The 17,172-nt window shown below is 36.9% G+C and overlaps 1 protein-coding gene across 1 annotated transcript in view; it reads left to right on the top strand.

The window, feature by feature from the left end:
• The window catches only part of LOC110171881 (WD repeat-containing protein 49-like), a 66,929-nt gene that overhangs the window by 42,073 nt on the left and 7,684 nt on the right, over positions 1-17,172 (top strand). Inside the window, exons 12-14 of the mRNA XM_055166702.1 lie at positions 1,773-1,882; positions 3,191-3,319; positions 14,943-15,026. Of these exons, the coding sequence (XP_055022677.1) occupies positions 1,773-1,882; positions 3,191-3,319; positions 14,943-15,026 (323 nt within the window). The remainder of the gene's footprint in view (positions 1-1,772; positions 1,883-3,190; positions 3,320-14,942; positions 15,027-17,172) is intronic.

Here is a 17,172-nt window from a genome sequence, read left to right as displayed (position 1 = left end):
TGGGGAGTATTAATTGCTAACACATACTTAGATCACCATATTACCTTTTATTATTTTGAAATATGCTATGCTATATTTCCCAAAAACAACGTATTAACAAGTTTTATAGGTTTCACTTTAGTTTTTGATGCTCTGAATCTCCATCCAGAACACTATCACAGCACAATCTGCTTGCATCCTGCTACTACTCATCACATCATGTTTGTCAAGTTGTTGTGTACGGTTTTGTATCATGCCTTTTTATATTCATGGAGAATTGTCGGCAGAGCATTGTCCAGAATCAGTTCGAATAGGACCCAGGAGACATCGCTAAACTGCTCAAGCATGCATGGATGACATCTAAAACCTCTTCAGGCATGTTTTTGTAGATGCAATGTTATTTAAAAAAAGCTTCTAAAAGTACATTTTGCACAATACCGCCCCCTCTTCGATCGATCGAATCTGATTTGTGATACTTTTGACAACCCTACCCCCAAACGTCACTGCAATCACCTCATTCCAAAACTTAAAGCACGCGTTAACTACTTTCTTAGTCATTACTTCCTTGGCGTTTGAACACTACTTTCCTCTTAAAACTGTCATACAGCTTGTGACCTGCTGCCTGGATTTAACTCCAAGTCGACATCTGGACTCTAATGCACTCCCGTTCAGCCTGACCCTCTGCCTCTCATTACGGCGCACTCCCTTGTAACTTTGCATTACCACCTACCACTCTTCATCTTCATCATCGTCGCGCTCGCCAGCCAGCTCTCCTCACAAATACAACTTTATACCACTCCATTTGCGTCCCTAGACTATAATTTTTTCAACAGTGCAGCTAACTTCGCCAGCTCCCTTGGGTATCACAGTTGTAGAGCGTACGTAGTCGGAACTGCTTCTGTTATTACTACAATCAGTCACGGTATTTCCCATTTCTCGGCGTAGAGGAAGGTTTAAAACATACATTGCGAGCTCCTACGGCTTTTGTTCCTATAAGTACCGCTTTCCAATGGCGTACAACTCATTCCAAAACATTAAGTGACGTGTTTTTCATTTATACGGTACCTGCCCAACAGTAAAAGAGCAATAAAAAGGCAATGATGAAATAGTACAAAGGATTAAAGGGAGTGAAGACGTCGCAGGTGGGCTAAAGACTCCCTCGAGACAACTAAATGCATGTTGACAACAGCTTTCATGTCTTGTCTTGAACCATATGTATATTTGTTTTGGCTTAGCACGAGTAAATAAAGGGACGTGGTGGCGTAGTCGTTCAAGAGGAGGTATTATGCAAATGTTACGCTGGTGTTCCCTCATCGAAAACATGCTTGAAGAGGTTTTAAGTGTCATCCATGCATGTTTGAGTAATTTAGCGATCTCTTCCACGTCCTATTCAAAACTCTTTGCGTTTAGCTGTAAAATTCTGTCCAATGCCAAAAGCAGAGTAGAATAACAGTGAAAAAATGCATAACACGAAGGAAGGAAAAAAAAGCCTTCGTCAGATCATTTTTCTGGCTTTGGACCACCGTATACATAAAAGCAGGGTACAAAACAATACACTACAACTTCACAAACCTGATTGTGTTGTGGCAGCGCTCTGAAGGGGAGTGACTTAACGTGGAGAGGGTCGACGAAACTGAAACTTATTAAACTTGTTAATATGTTGTTTACACATATTTAGCATTTTCGAAGCAATAAAAGGTAACATGGTGATCTAAATTTGTTATGTGTTAGCTGTTAATACCCCATAGAAGTATAACCCCCTCAAATACATTGACTTACTTCTTGTCATTCAGGAGAATTGTAAGTATATTGCAAGCCTCTGGGTCTCAAAATGGCCGCCCATTCAAGTCAACGGGCCGAGCTCAACGGCGCATGACTCCAGATTCGTCTTTAGCCTGGCGAGGTACTTCCAGTGGCTCTGGGACTATTGAGCAGTAGTGTTCTTTTCTCCCGCGGCCATGCACGTGAGCGCACGCACAGAGCACGGTCTCGTGTATCACGTGATCGCTTTGACCAATCAGAGCGAGAGGAGGTAGAGCGGAGCCGGAGCTAACAATTATTAAGCGTTTTTTAACACAACTGAAGGATTTTGAGCTGAGAAAAAGTTTATAATTTAAAAACAGGTAAAAATCACCACAAAATCCGACATTTTTGAAAGTTGTAGGTGCCCTTTCAGCCGAACACGAGCAGTTTGTGATTACATTGCGCTCTATGAGAAAAATCCTCTCTCAGCACAGGGGATTTTTTTTTACGCTTAGCAATACCCTATCCAGTTATTTTAATAGATCCATGGTATATTTTAATGGCAGCTAATTGTAAAGGAAATGGACTGGATTATATGGCATTTTAATAGGCATTTGAATGGATGGGAACCATAAAGGAACAATTGTTTTTGATGAGAACTACATGAAAGCAATTGCCTTGGATTATCCCAGACAGTTGCTTCTTTATCATTTCAAAGGAATCATCAAAATTGCATGCAGGGCTTTTAAGACTCACCTCACAGCAAGAAGGTCCAAGGTTTGCTTCCCATATCTCACAGCGCTAGACATTTAGACGTACAGAAAGTGCTCCACTGTGTTTTTAAACTCCATGCACCTTCACGAGAATAATTAGGATCATTTCAGTCCTGGAATTGCCCAACCTCTACTGAATGGCACAAGGTGGAACAGAGCATTTTGACAAACTAATAATTGTGGATTACTGAAACACGTGTGAATGAAACAAAACACAACTCCATGTATGTTTTTGATGAGATAACAACATTATTATGTGGCTTAAAGCTCCCAAGAGTGAATTTGGTGTTATATAAGACCTTTAACCAGCTAGGCAGTTCAGCTAAGTAGACACTCAATACTTCTGACACTCCATTGGCTAATAGCGATGAGTCAAATCCCAAGGACAGATTTCCTCAAACAGAAAATGATACGCGCACAAAGCAATGCATTTGATGAAACAGTGCAAAAGATTAAAGACTAGGTGGGCTAAAGACTCCCTTGAGACTAAACCACCGTACGCATGTTGACAAGAAGAGCTTTCATGTAACATCTTGTTGTCTCGATGTAAATTTTTCCCCCGAGCTGTGAGCCGGGAAGTACAATCAGAGTGCAAGGTTGTCAACACAGGATGGTCTTTGATGTGTGTGTGTGTTCAAACTCATCTCTTCTGTCTCTCGACTCATGTTTGGTGTTTTTTGTGGTTTGCTTCGCAGGGCCGAGTATTTTTCGCCTGAACTCCTTCACGCAGACTGTAGTGGAGCCGTCGGAGTGGAGAGGAGAGGTCCAGCTTGGAGGGGAGGTGGTCTGCGCCGCGTTTCAGGCTCCGCAAACTCTCGTCACGGGTAAGAGTCCAGTCAAGATTTTTATTTTATCAGTGTTTAGATTGACAATAGGAATGTAATATTTTCTGCATTTTCAATCAAATGTCTAATCAGGTACAGTATGCAATGTACACAACTTTATCCAAACGCACTTCTCTTCATGTAGGGGGCTGTTTTGACTGGCCAGGCAAGCTTACCATAAATGTATTATAAATTATTTTGACTGTCCAAAATGATTAAATGTCCTATACTATGCAAAATTGATTAGAGTTATAATGTCGTTACCCCATCCAAAACCTTTATTATCAGTTATGTCTTGTTTCATTCACACGTGTTTGAGTAATCCTGGATTATTCTGTCTACATCTCCAAAACTTAAAATGCTTTGTTACATTTTATGTTTTCATGAAGCTGTTAGGGATGTAACAATAACCGAAATAACGTGATATTTTATCGTCAAAAGTCTTGAAATAATATAGTGGGCTGTCATGTAAATGCATTGTTTTACAGTAGCAACACTTTATATCTGCATGATTCATGTTTTTTACTTGAATTCTTGGGATTATGATGGAAATAATTCACACCAAAATCCTGTCAAGGTATTATAAAAGCAAAAAAGTGTCCTATCTACATTTATATTAGTCTCTCCACAATATCGCAATAAATATCATACCGTGAGATGCATATCGTGATAATATCGTACTGAGAGATTTGGATATCGTTACATCCCTAGAAGCTGTAGTTTTCAAGTTAACAGCTACCTTTAACACTTTTAACCTTTAGTTCAATAGAAAAGGACAATTCCAGGGCTTTAACCTTAAATCTAAAATCTAAATGATTCTATTAAAGGTGTATGGAGTTTGAAAACACAGTGGAGCACGTCCTGTATTAGCACATGACATCACAAGGTGGTTGAGTGTTTTCGGATTTAGAAAAGAATTCAGCCTTAATATGGGGGATTTGTATGTTAAATGTGTAAATGAAACAAAACAAAACTCCAGCTATGTTTGTGATGAGGACACAACATTATAACATTCTGTAGATAAGAAAACAATGTAATATAAGTTAGTTGAAAGTGACTTAATGAAATACTTGTAAGAATACTTGTACTGTAAAGGTTTTATGGATATTGTGAGATTATTCATTTTGATATCTGGTCAGTTTTGCTGGGCAGCCTGTCTTAAATTGGGCTTGGTCATGAGTACTTTTACCGTTGGAGGATCTTGCTTATTTTTGCTTTGTTTAGGTGGATGGGTGAATACTGGTGTGTCTGGTGGAAAGAACATGCACACTTCATACACTTTTTGTATAATACTGGCAGCCAGGATTCACCCAAGTGTATTACATAGGCAGGGATCCATAGAGGGATATCTTACCATCCAAATCTACTTCACTCATCTTCGTCAAGTGTTTTTAGAAACTTTTCTCATTGATTATTTATAGCAGTGCTTTTAGTTCTTCCAAACTTGAATAAACATACTACCTAATAAAATAGATTTTGTTCTTTAAAACTCACCAGAAAACATCTACACACTGACATTTTGAATTTCAAGTGTTCCATGTCATTAAAATAAGCATACGTGTTGTTTACAAAAATGCAGATAGTGTTAACTGAGGACAAAAGCAAGGTTAAATGAGATTAAGGTTAACAAGTGGGAGCTTTTATCTGGGGAGCTGAAAACATTTACTCTGCTTAAATAGACCAGATAGAAGCTAATTTACTACACATCTCAGAAAATGTTTACATCACCTACATCTTTGAACATTCACAGATTAGAAACAAAAAAAAAACATGTGTGTTATAGTTAAAGCAGTTGGTTTTGTAGTTAATAGACTTTTAAAAGTCCTATACTGTATTACGCAAAATTGACTCTTGTGATCTTTAGGCCATGTTATAACGGTGTTACAGCAACCTAAATACACGTGGAGGTGTTTTGTTTCATTCACACGTATGAGTAAGCCTTTCTTATTAGTCTGACTACATCTCCAAAGCTCAAAATGCTCTGTTCCACCTTGTGATGTCATGAAGCAGTAGTTTTCAAGTTAACAACCACCTTTTATTGTTTGTTCCATAGAGATTGGCAATTCCAGGACTGAGATTATCCAGATGACTCTAGTGAAGGTGTATGGAGTTTAAAAACACAGTGGAGCACTTCCTGTATTACCACAAGACATCACAAGGTGGAAAAGAGTGTTTTCTGTTTAAGAGAAGAACTCAGTCTAAAAATGCAAGATTTGTGAGTTAAATGTGTGAATGAAACAAAACAAAACTGCAGGTACGTTTTTGATGAGGAAATATTATTACATACACTATCAAAGGTTTTAGAACACCCTAATTTTTCCAGTTATTTATTGCAATTCAAGTCGTGTAAGTCCAATGAAGAGCTTGGAATGGTACAAAGGTAAGAACTGAACAGCCAGAGGTTAAAAACAAAAGATAAAATATAACAAAACACAAGTCCAAGCTCTGCTAAAACTACCTCATGAAAAAAGAACAAGATGGTAAAGCTTGAAAACATGGAGTGTCCAGCACAGTCTCCAGACTTAAACCCCATCGAGCTGGTTTTGGGATGAACTGGACAGAAGAGTGAAAGTCAAGCAACCTACAAGTGCCACACATTTATGGAAACTTCTGCAACAGACTTGGGAAGAACTTTCTGAAGAATATTTGATTTCTATTGTAAAAAGAACAAGCCTCAAGTGTGTTCAGCTGTTATATCTGCCAAAGGTGGACACTTTCATGAATCTAAAGTTTAGAATACGGTTTGGTCAACAGTAAACAGTAAAAAAGTGAAAAAGTGTGGTGTTCTAAAACATTTGACCAGTAGCGTAGATCAGAAAATTGTGCAATATGGGCCCTTTAAATGTGTCCTGTGTAGCTTTTCTGAGCTGGAAGTTTTATAACTTGCTCCATGTCGCCGCACTAGGCCAAGTTACGGGTCAGATCTGTGAAGAGGCACACTCCAATCACACTTACACACACATACCTGTAATTTAATAAATGCTTTATACGCCATACATAAAAAAAAAACAAAAAACATTCTAGGCAACGCAATGATATCCATAGAGACAAGCAGGTGGCTGATCCAACACCACAAAAGTTCCACATTGTATCTTTAAAGGCACAGTTTAGCATACATTTCAATCTGATTATTCTGATTAAAACTGAGAACACATCCTTGGCTTCATTAGTCACCTGTAACTGAATAGAACTATAACATGTTTTGTATCGATTTTGTGCATCTACGGTACCATCTGACAATCATTATGTTCTCTAAAGTTGTCTCCTTTATCAACATCCAATTTTAAAAGAAAATGACTTCAAACTTTCCTACCCAGAAAGTACGTGCATTCAAGTCATTGCATGTGATGTGGCACCAAAAACTTCAAAAATAAAAAAAAAATTGATCACAGTTGGAGGAACAAAAAAGAAAAATGGCTTACTTTTAAATTTTTAAATTCACACCAGGATTTCTGAAGATGCAAAAACACCCCCTTACCTCTAGCTCGCAGAAGCAGACGAGTTGGAAATATCTTTTTTCACTTTTAACTTTTAAAAAATTGCCTACAAAGTTACAAAAATCCCAACTTTCTAGTATTTACGATCAAGCCAACTTCGCAGTAACAGCATTAGTCAATGTCGTTTATGTCAAAGACTGTAAATTACCCTTTGTTCACCGCACAAAAGCCACAAAAATCACCTCATAAGTTTCAGTTTATCTGCTTTGAGGAATTCAACTGGCAACCCTCCAGCCTCAGGTCCACTCTTGTATATATATCAACCCCTCAAATAAGCCTGTATCCTCCATTGCACATTTCGTTTAGCTCGGAAGTGCAAAGATAAGAGTAGTTATTCTCAAAAGCTGAAAGTGGCTTCGGCAGAATTGGAGCTAGAACAAAACCACAATCTCAGTGCTGCTTTGTGATCCTGCAAACTTCTTCAAAACTTTCTTCCCCCAATTTCGCTTTTGTCGACATTTTGAGTTTGTCTGCCCCTCGCACAACTTTTCTCTATCCACTTGTTTTTATATTTCCGTTCATATCCTCAGCAAGCCCGCCGCACTCAGTCTCCCGCCCACGCAGCACACTGGCACTGCACCCACCACCTCCTATTTAATCCCAGGGCCCAATTTAAATGTTGTTTATTAGCGCGCTCGCAGTGGGGGCGTAGGGGGGGATGAGACGAGGAGCTTTCAAGTGTGTGTGTGTTTGTGTTTGTGCGTGTGTGAGATACAAGAACACAGTAGGGGGTCCTATATGAGCTTGAATAGTGAAAGAGTGTAAAAATGTGACTGTCTGAAACTAAAAGTTGAAAAAAAAAAGTACAAATATAGTTTACATTTGGTTGGACGATACCAAAATATACTTTAAGTGCTTTTGGGGGTAATTTTTGTTCAATGCTGATACTTAAGATCAAGTTCAAGGTGTGTTTAGGTATATAGCACATTTAAGAACAGACAGTACTGCCCCAAAATGGTTAACAATGGATAAAAATACACAAGTAAAAAATATGAGTAAATCACAAGTACAACAATAAAACAAGCTTAAGAACACAGATAAAAGTTTAGAAAATCAACTTCAGATAAAAACCAGTGTAAAAGAAGAGATGTAGCAGCTCTGATTTGTAACGAAGGGCTTTCCACAGTTTAGGGCCCGCTAGAGCAAAGCCTTTATTTTGAGTCTGGCCCTACTCAATACTGGTCTAACCTCATGACTGAAGGTGTTTCAATAAATATATGTATAAAACATGGGCTTCCAAAAGCTTCTAATGGACAAACAGATCATTTGATGCAGATGGATCAGTCCAAATTGCTGCTAGTGAAGATGTTTTGACATTTGACAGTCTTAAATTTTACATATGTTAGATTATATGCTACATTAGTATTTGTTTTTGCATAGCAGTATTGATACCCACTAAGGTTGGAAAGGTAATATAGTATTACGTATTACCGTGGTATCAAAAAGTAGCAACGGTATCAGTTTCATTACCGTCATTAAAAAATCTGCAGCGCATAAGGACCTAATATAATATTATAATTTATTGATATCTATATTTGTTTGCTCAGCACAAATGAAGGTGTGGTTGTATTTTTAATTTAACGCTATCACAATTTAAGACTAGTAGTATACTAATATTAATAATAATATACTAGTCATTTAACTGCGTGTGGAGATGACGTTCGATTAGTTTTATTCCGTTGTCACGTGACGCTGATAAGGGAGACCAAGACAAGATGGCAAGTCCAGTCGCAATTGAGTTGGTCCCAAAAAAAATACTAGTACTTCTGCAATTTGGCATCATTTTGGCTTCAGGCGCGCATTTGTTTAAGTTTTACATAAACAAAAGTTAAAACCATATGTCTAATTTGCATAAACTATAAAGCGCTGATAAAAACAGTTCGCTCCTTCTGTGCTGATGTGATTCAGCTTCTGTTGGACTAAAGGACACGACTCAGTGGATTATAAGTGTTCTTTCTGTGACAGAGGATGTGTGGCTAATGGTGAGTTTGTTCTGTGCGTGCATCACATCTCTTTTCAGAGATTTTAAGTCTGCAGGTCATACGCATAGACCGTATGGCAATGCATACTTAAACATTTTTGTAATACTGTAATACCGTGTACCCCGCTAAAATCCTGAGAAGGTTTAATGGTATCAAAATTTGGATATCGCCCAACCCTAATACCCACGTTTGTACTGAGTCAGAGTCAATATACAGACACTCCCATTTCTATATCCCAGGAGTGACAAGTATACGATAGTTGTACACACAGCCTTATTGTCTTGTTTTTGCCTGGAAAGTTCCACAGTACAGCTTTAAGAAAAAGGCAGCTGAGACCAGGCTAAATTACAGGTCAGATCTGTGAAGAGACACCCTTTTTATGCTTTAATTCTTGCAAATGCAATTTTTGTTAATCAGTCCCTATTTTCATACCATTTTTTAGGATTATTGCTGACAGAAAAACATTACAATCACTCAACCACCTAAGCTCTTAAGCAATGGATTTTTTGGAATTCATAATTATCCTATGCCTCTGTTTGGCTCAAAATCAGGTTTCATAAAATTGCAGGCTCGTCTGGTCTTTTCGCAGCATTTGCCTAACCACATAATTGAACTATAATTAAACTATACAATTATATAATTCAAATGACTTCAGTGACATTAAAGGTGCATTGTGTAACTTTTCTGGTGAAGGGTCCATCAGATGTTTTTGCTTTGTCTGGAATATTTAAGCCTTTCTACATGCATGAAGACCAAACCAGACCAAGTTACAGGTCAGATCTGTGGAGAGGCAACCCCGCTCACAGTCAGAATGCCTGTTTTTCAAGATATTTTTGAGCTATAAAACCACTTGTAATTTAATAAATATAAGCTAGAGCTGTTTAAAGTCATACTGTGGAACATTCCAGGCAGAGCAATGACATATCCATGGAAACAAGCAGGTGACAGACCCTCCAACAAGAAAAGTAACACCTTTAATGCACCATGTTTTTTTCTTTTCTTAACATCTCCTACAATTTAACACCAGCAACATCAGCTCTTTTCTTGACCTCCACTTTTTTAAGACGTTTTTTTCTTAACCAATTTGAGCAGAAAATACGGGATCGAGAAGCTTTGACGCATTAGTCTCAGCTGGCAGAGCCTTTCCTCCAGGTTGCACTGAGTAATGTTGTTTTCCCATCTAAACCATCCATGCTGCCAAATGATGTGCTAGCATGCGCCAAATGAACGCAATCGCAACGCAACAAAAGTCAATTTCAAAGTTGTTTTTTTTTTACACAAACACGTTGACGACTTCGGGACCGTCCTTGCAGCTGTTCGTCTCATGCAGCGGGATTTGGCTGGAGTCGGGACGGGAACTTTCTCATTGTATATTCCGAATGCTCGCGCTGGGTTCCGCTCGGTTTCTCCTCTCACCGGGGTCTTGTAGCACCTTCGCAGTGACAAACCCCACCATCTTTAATCCTCAACACCTCGCCACCTCCCAAACAGCTCCCAAACAAACTCGCGTGAACTTTGATTGATGCTCAGAATGGGATTAAGGTGTAAAAAAAGTTCCAGGTATGAAGTCGGAAGTGAAAGAAAGTGCCGGCTGTTGATGGCGTAGCGCTTCGGTGATTTGGAGAAAGTTTGCCAGGGTTGTGTAGTAAATCTTTCATGGCTGTTTGGACTTAGTCAGAAGGAAGTTTTAAAAGATGATATGAATTTCTGAGAGTAGAATTGAGTTCAAGTTTTTTTTTTTTTTTTTATTACACATACTGTAAATCATGTCTTTGGTCTTCCAAGTTTCACTCATGTATTAATTATTCACAACCTCTGCTCTGTGCGTGTCTAATCTGGACTTTTTCAACTTCTTCTACAAGAACTATTTCCAACATAGCGTTTTAGTTACTCATTGTTGTGCAAATTGTTTTCTGGTAACATTTTCCAGTAATTTCCAATCCTATTTGAGAAGCTAAAATAAAGGTTGGGCCTCGTTTGTTGGGATTTGACTTAAAAATAGGCAATTAGACAAAATATTGATCCACAAGGGAAATTATTTGGACACAGTAGCTCACACACCACATTACATTATAATAACAAAGAGAAAAAAATATAAACGGCAATTATAAATTCCCAATAAGTAGCAAAAATATCAAGAGACTCGTGTCAAATAAGGCATAATTGTTGGCTCAAGTGCACATATACTGTTGTTGTGCCCTTAGGCAAGACACTTCACGCACCTGAATGTGGTATGTGTGTGAGTGATTGGTGATCAGAAGGGCCGATCGCACACATTGGCAGCCTCACTTTCATCGGTCTGCCCCAGGACAGCTGTGGCTTGAATTGTGAAAAGCGATTTATAAACCCATGGCTTTAGTTAATGAGTGAATTTGTGTAGTCTGATGATCACAAACATGTTCATATGACCTACAACCTTTCACAGATGCATCTCTCAATCAAAATATTTTACGGTAACACTTTATATTAACTACACCTTATTTAGCCTTAATAAAGCATGAACAAAGACTTAAGTAATAATGATTCACGCTTAGTAACTACTTAATTACTACCTGAATTAGCACTTAATTTGCACTTAATTCACCTGTGCTGTAAATAGTTACTCATAAGTATTTCTTACTTAATTACTCATGAACTAATCATTTGTGTGTGCATTTGTAAATGTATATTTAAGTACAAATTTGAGTATTTATTAATGATTAGTAAACCATGAGAGAATGATTTACTAATAATGCATTATTGTTTCTCTGGAATTTGACCAACCTTAACAAATGCTTAATAAAGCATAATTAGCCTTCACTTTAGAAAAGCTCTCAGAAAGACTTAACTAACAGATAACAGCTGCCTGAATGATCATTGCATTGCATTATAAGTAAATCATTCTCTCATAGCTTACTAATCATTAATAAATGCTCAAATGTTTACTTAAATATGCATGTTTACAAATGCAAATCGTTAGTTCATGAGTAATTAAGAAGTATTGAGTTACTATTTACAACACAGGCGAATTAAGTGCAAGTTAAGTGCTAATTCAGGTAGTAATTAAGTAGTTACTAAGCGTGAATCATTATTAATTAAGTCTTTGTTCATGCTTTATTAAGGCTAAATAAGGTGTAGTTATTGTGAAGTGTTACCTATTTTACTAATATTATCACAGATGTTTATTTTATTAGAATTCCCCTTTTTGACTTTTCCCTCCTCTCTACTATCACATCTTCTATTTTACTTCTATGGGCTACCAACCGCTAACAACATATTTAGATCACCATGTTACCGTGTATTGTTTTGAAAATGCTACATTCACCAAAAACACCGTACTAACATGTTGTATAAGCTTCAGTTTCGTTTCTGATGCTCTCCCTTTACTCTCCATGCTGGGTCACTCCCCCTTCACAGTGCTATATCTATTACAATCAGCACATATGTCATCTAACACCTTTTGAGAAATGATTTTTGCTAACCAAAATCATACTTGAAGTTGTGTTTTGTTTCATTAACACATATCTCAAATTGAAAATACTCTGTTGAACGTTATGATGTCATATTGTAATACAGGAAGTGTTCTGCTGTGTTTTTAAACTCCATACAACATCACTATCATTTGGATAATTTCAGCCCTGGAATTGCCAATTTCTACTGAAAAAAAAGGTTAAAGGTAGCTGTTAACTGCTTTATGACATCACGAGGTGGAACAGAGATTTGGAGATGTAGACAGACTAATAATAAATGGTTACTCAAACATGAACGAGTGAATGAAATGAAACACAACTTCACATATGGCTTAAATCTCACAAGAGTCAATGTTGTGTGATATAGGACCTTTAATATAAAAAGTAATACATATAATAAAATGACGATACAAGTTTACACATTTTACATGGTGCCCCTACATATTTACATTTGACATTTGTACATAATAACAAGCCTGATCCTAACTTGTCATGCTCAGGAGAATATCAGACAGGTCAATACGAGCAATCGAAGAGGAAGTGGAAAGCACAGAGAATACAATACAATATTTTCTATACATTCAGGTAATAATGTTTGCATATAGTTGTATCTTCTTAAAGGTTAACGTTCTATCCTCCATCTTCCTGACTCTATTTCGGTGCTCCAATCACACATTCCTCCTCCATACATAAAAGTCAGTTGAAATACAGGCGCGCTCGTGGTCTGCATCAATAATTCATAGTGGCGACAGTCTCATAAAGATGATTCCTTATTGCTCGAGCAGACACACAGCTCCCATCCCTCACACACTCGCACATATGTGATTAGACTATTCGCCTGATGAGAGCCCCTGTGATAAACACTATAGGGAGGTACGGTATGGGAAAAGATTGAGGTATGTGCTATTAATATTAGGGAGTCATTATCGGTTGTCAGTGCTTTTTAGTCTTACTTGTGGAAATTGTTTGATAATGATTTCTGCAAATATTCCTCATCTATTGTGGCAATTTTCAATCCAATTTGAGAATAACCGATCTTGGAAGCTAAAATAAGGACTGGGTCTGGGGCAGCTGTGACTCAAGTGCGCACTACTGTTGTTGTGTCCTTAAGCAAGACATTTCACCCACCCGAATTCGGTATGTGCTCGAGTGATTGGCGAATAGAGGGGCCGATCACGCCATCAGTCTGCCCCAGGACAACTGTGGCTTATATTTTGAAATGCGCTTTATAAACTCAAGGCTTAGACTATTAAAATTCATTAATTGACTGTCACATGTGTGTTCATTTGGCCTGGAACTTTTCAAAGATGCTCGTCTCAATCAAAATATCAGCTATGTGTGATTAGATGACGCCTGATGAGAGCCTCCTGTGATAAACACTAGAGGGCCTCATGAAATGGGAAAAGATTGAGATATGTAGTTTAAGACTGATTATCGGTTGTTTGTGATATTGGAGACTTTTTCCAGATATCAGTCTTGGTTCGATATTGAAAATTTTGCAGATATTTGGCAGTGATATTTTTTCTGCACTGTCCCGGTCTATGTGTGCCCATGTATGTTACACAATCATGCAAGAAATAATTGTATATATTATATTTTATATATTGTATTATATAAATAGTTTTTATTTATTTATTTATTTTTTTTACAAAAGCAACAAGTTCATTTGTGACGTTTGTTACAGCCTGATATAAATTTACAGTACAATTGCTTCATTATTAAAGGCTTAATATTGGCATCGGCTCAAAAAATCCATATTGGACTGTGCAATACTGTACTCGCAGTGGACTATGGATATTGCAATATTTAAATATACTAATACTGTAAAAAAGAGAGAACAGATGGAACTACAGACAGATTGGTGTGAGTGGTTGTTGTGGAAAAGTTGCATAATTTAGTAGAAAGAAGAATTGTAATGTACTTATTCTGTATTTGGTGTGATATAATTTATTGCCTCAGCCATTATATCAATATCAATACTTTTGTGATACTTTTGTCTTAATAAACACCGCTCTGAAATGAAGTTTCTGTTAAAGTGAATGTTAAAAGTGGACTGAGAGAACAGATGGGAACTACAGACAGATTGGTGTGAGTATTTGTATTGGAAAAGTTGCATAATTTAGTAGAAAAAAATAATGTTTAGGCAAAAAAATGTGTACTCTGTGACTCACTTTGATGTTTTTCATGTTTAAAGGTGTTGCCAGGGAAAGTGATGGATAATTTAGGCCTGGACAATATGGAGACAAAAATGTAATTGTGATCCAGTAGTTTTGTGTTTAATGCAGCTTTATGCTAAAACACAGGTCTTCATTTTGGTCAGCCTCTGTTATGCTCTGAGTGATTGACAGGTGGACTTAACCAGTTACAGTAAAGCATGAGCTCTCAGAAACAGCAGGTGGCTTTAGTTTACTTTTAATGACAGATAAAACCAAACAAATGAATCATCTTGGCACGAAAAAATTCATTTTTTTTTGGCTCTAGAATAATCATTGAGTTTTTGGCCCATGAGATAATTTTTATTTTTTGACAAATTTTGCTTTTAAAATTCTCAGAAATTATTATGCAATACTGGGTCATTAATAACTGCGATTCATTACACAATCGAGTATTTCTGACATTTTAATTTCTGAGTTTGAATTTTGTCAGTACTAAAAACATGATTTATTAAATGTATGTACATGTTTGCTGTGTCCAGGGAGCTGTGATGGAGAAATAATAGTTTGGAACAACAGCACAGAGAAAGTGTTGAGGAGACAGATAAATACTGAGCCAAATGAAGGTAAGTTAAATTTGTGTTTCCCTTCAGACCCCACATGACTGAGGCGCTTTATTTAAAATGTATTATTTATTATTTAAAATGGCGCTCTCTCTTCATAAAACTGTAAACAAGCTGTACTATAGGAATCATATTAATAGCAACGGATATGGTTGGTAAAAGCTGAAAATAAAACAACAAGCAATTATGTTACAGATTTCAAGTTTAGGATCTTAAAATTAAGTTCACCAAACTAACATGTGAAGAAGAAAAGTAGTTTGTATCATATAGGGATGGTACAAGATCACGTGCCACAAAAACATGCACACATGAGAAAAATTATCTTGTGAGAGTTTTGGAAACAACAAAAAAGCATTGTCATCTCTTCAACAGTTCCGAAAAGCAGTACTAAAATGGAAGCAAAAATATTAAATCAAATAAATAAAAGGCAAAGGAAAGAAGAAATTCAATTTGTCAACTGGACTGAACTGGACTGGACGTTTATTTAATTTATTTTTTGTTTTTATTTTCAATTTTTTTTTAAACGTTTGCAGAGTTGACAAATTGAATTTCTCTTTTGCCATGGATTCTACCTAGACGACTGAGGGATTTTACGCACAAATAAATGAAACAAAATTGGAAACTGAATCGTGAAATTTATGTATTAGGAATTGTGTTAAAATCTTGTCTTGTTTCGTTCTCGTGGACCCAATCTCGTATCTTGTCTCATTTTCTGGGAACTGTGTCTCGTCCCATCCCTAGTATAATATTATATCGCAAAAATAAATATTTCCTTTATTTATATATATATATATATATATATATATATATATATATATATATATATATATATATATATATATATATATATATATATATATATATATATATATGCATATATATATACATCTCTAACTGTAGCATACTTTCAGATGTGATAGTGCAGAGAGTATTTATTGTTACCTTTAGATTCCAGATACACTGTTTGAAAACCACACTATTAAAGTCATGAAATAAGTCTTCACAATTGCCCCAAAAAACAATTTTGGAAAGAAAAAGAACTATACAGTGTAAAATAGTTCTCATCATCTCCATGGCGACGTTCCTTAAAGGGACAGGCAGAAATTGGCTCCTAAAACTTGATTGGGCAGCACAATTTTCCAACCTGCTTTTTCTTTTATTAAGTTGTTTTAGATCAATATTTAAAGATGCATCGTGTAACTTTTTGGTTAGGGGTTCGTCACCTGGTTGTTTCTATGGATATGTCATTGCTCTGCTTGGAATGTTCCACAGTATGACATTAAACAGTTCTACCTTATATTTATTCAATTACAGGTGGTTTTATACAGTTGCAATCAAAGTTATTCAACCCCCAATGCAAATTAGGTTTATTGGTCAAATGTACAAAGTAGTAGCTGTTTACAAAAAAGAAATCAAACAAGAACAATTTAAATAGCTCAACACAACTAATATTACAAGTGTTTTCTCCAAATTCAATACAAAATGCTACTTTTAATGACTACTGCAGTCTCAAAATTATTCAACCCCTTCATGACAAGCATCTTTAGTACTTCGTAGAGCACCCTTTTGCTGTTATGACCTGCTGCAAACATGATGCATGGCCAGACACCAGCTTCTGGCAGCGTTCCTGAGGAATCTTAGACCATTCTTCATGGGCAAAGGCCTCTAGTTCACTAATATTCTTGCATTTGTGTGCTGTAACCGCTTTTTTCAAATCCCACCAAAGATCTTCAGTGGGGTTCAAGTCAGGCGACTGTGATGGACTTTGATGGTCTAGTGTCTTCCAGGACTTCTTCTGAACCCAAGCCTTAGTGGACTTTGAGGTATGCTTGGGATCATTGCTTGAATTGATTGAAACCATCTTGCCCTCCACACAGTGCAGGTTTCCAGTGCCAGAGGAAGGCAGGGTGTTCTTTTCAGCGCATGCTTCATTCTTCCTCCTCCAGACATACTGCTGTTCCATAGGCCCAAAAAGTTCCAATTTTGTTTCATCGCTCCACAAAACTGAATCCCAAAACCCCTTTGGCTTATTTATATAGTTTTAAGCAAAGTGGAGCCGACTTTTCTTGTGCCTTTGAGTCAGTAGTGGTGTACGTCTTGGAGTTCAGGCATGGAACCCTTCAGCATTTAGTATGCGCAATACTGTGGA

Source organism: Boleophthalmus pectinirostris, unplaced genomic scaffold (assembly GCF_026225935.1).
Source record: "Boleophthalmus pectinirostris isolate CB_2022bp ecotype Guang Dong unplaced genomic scaffold, ASM2622593v1 HiC_scaffold_9, whole genome shotgun sequence".
NCBI lineage: Eukaryota > Metazoa > Chordata > Actinopteri > Gobiiformes > Gobiidae > Boleophthalmus > Boleophthalmus pectinirostris.
The sequence above is the reverse complement of the archived record's forward strand: the minus strand, read 5'-3'. Positions and strand labels throughout refer to the sequence as shown.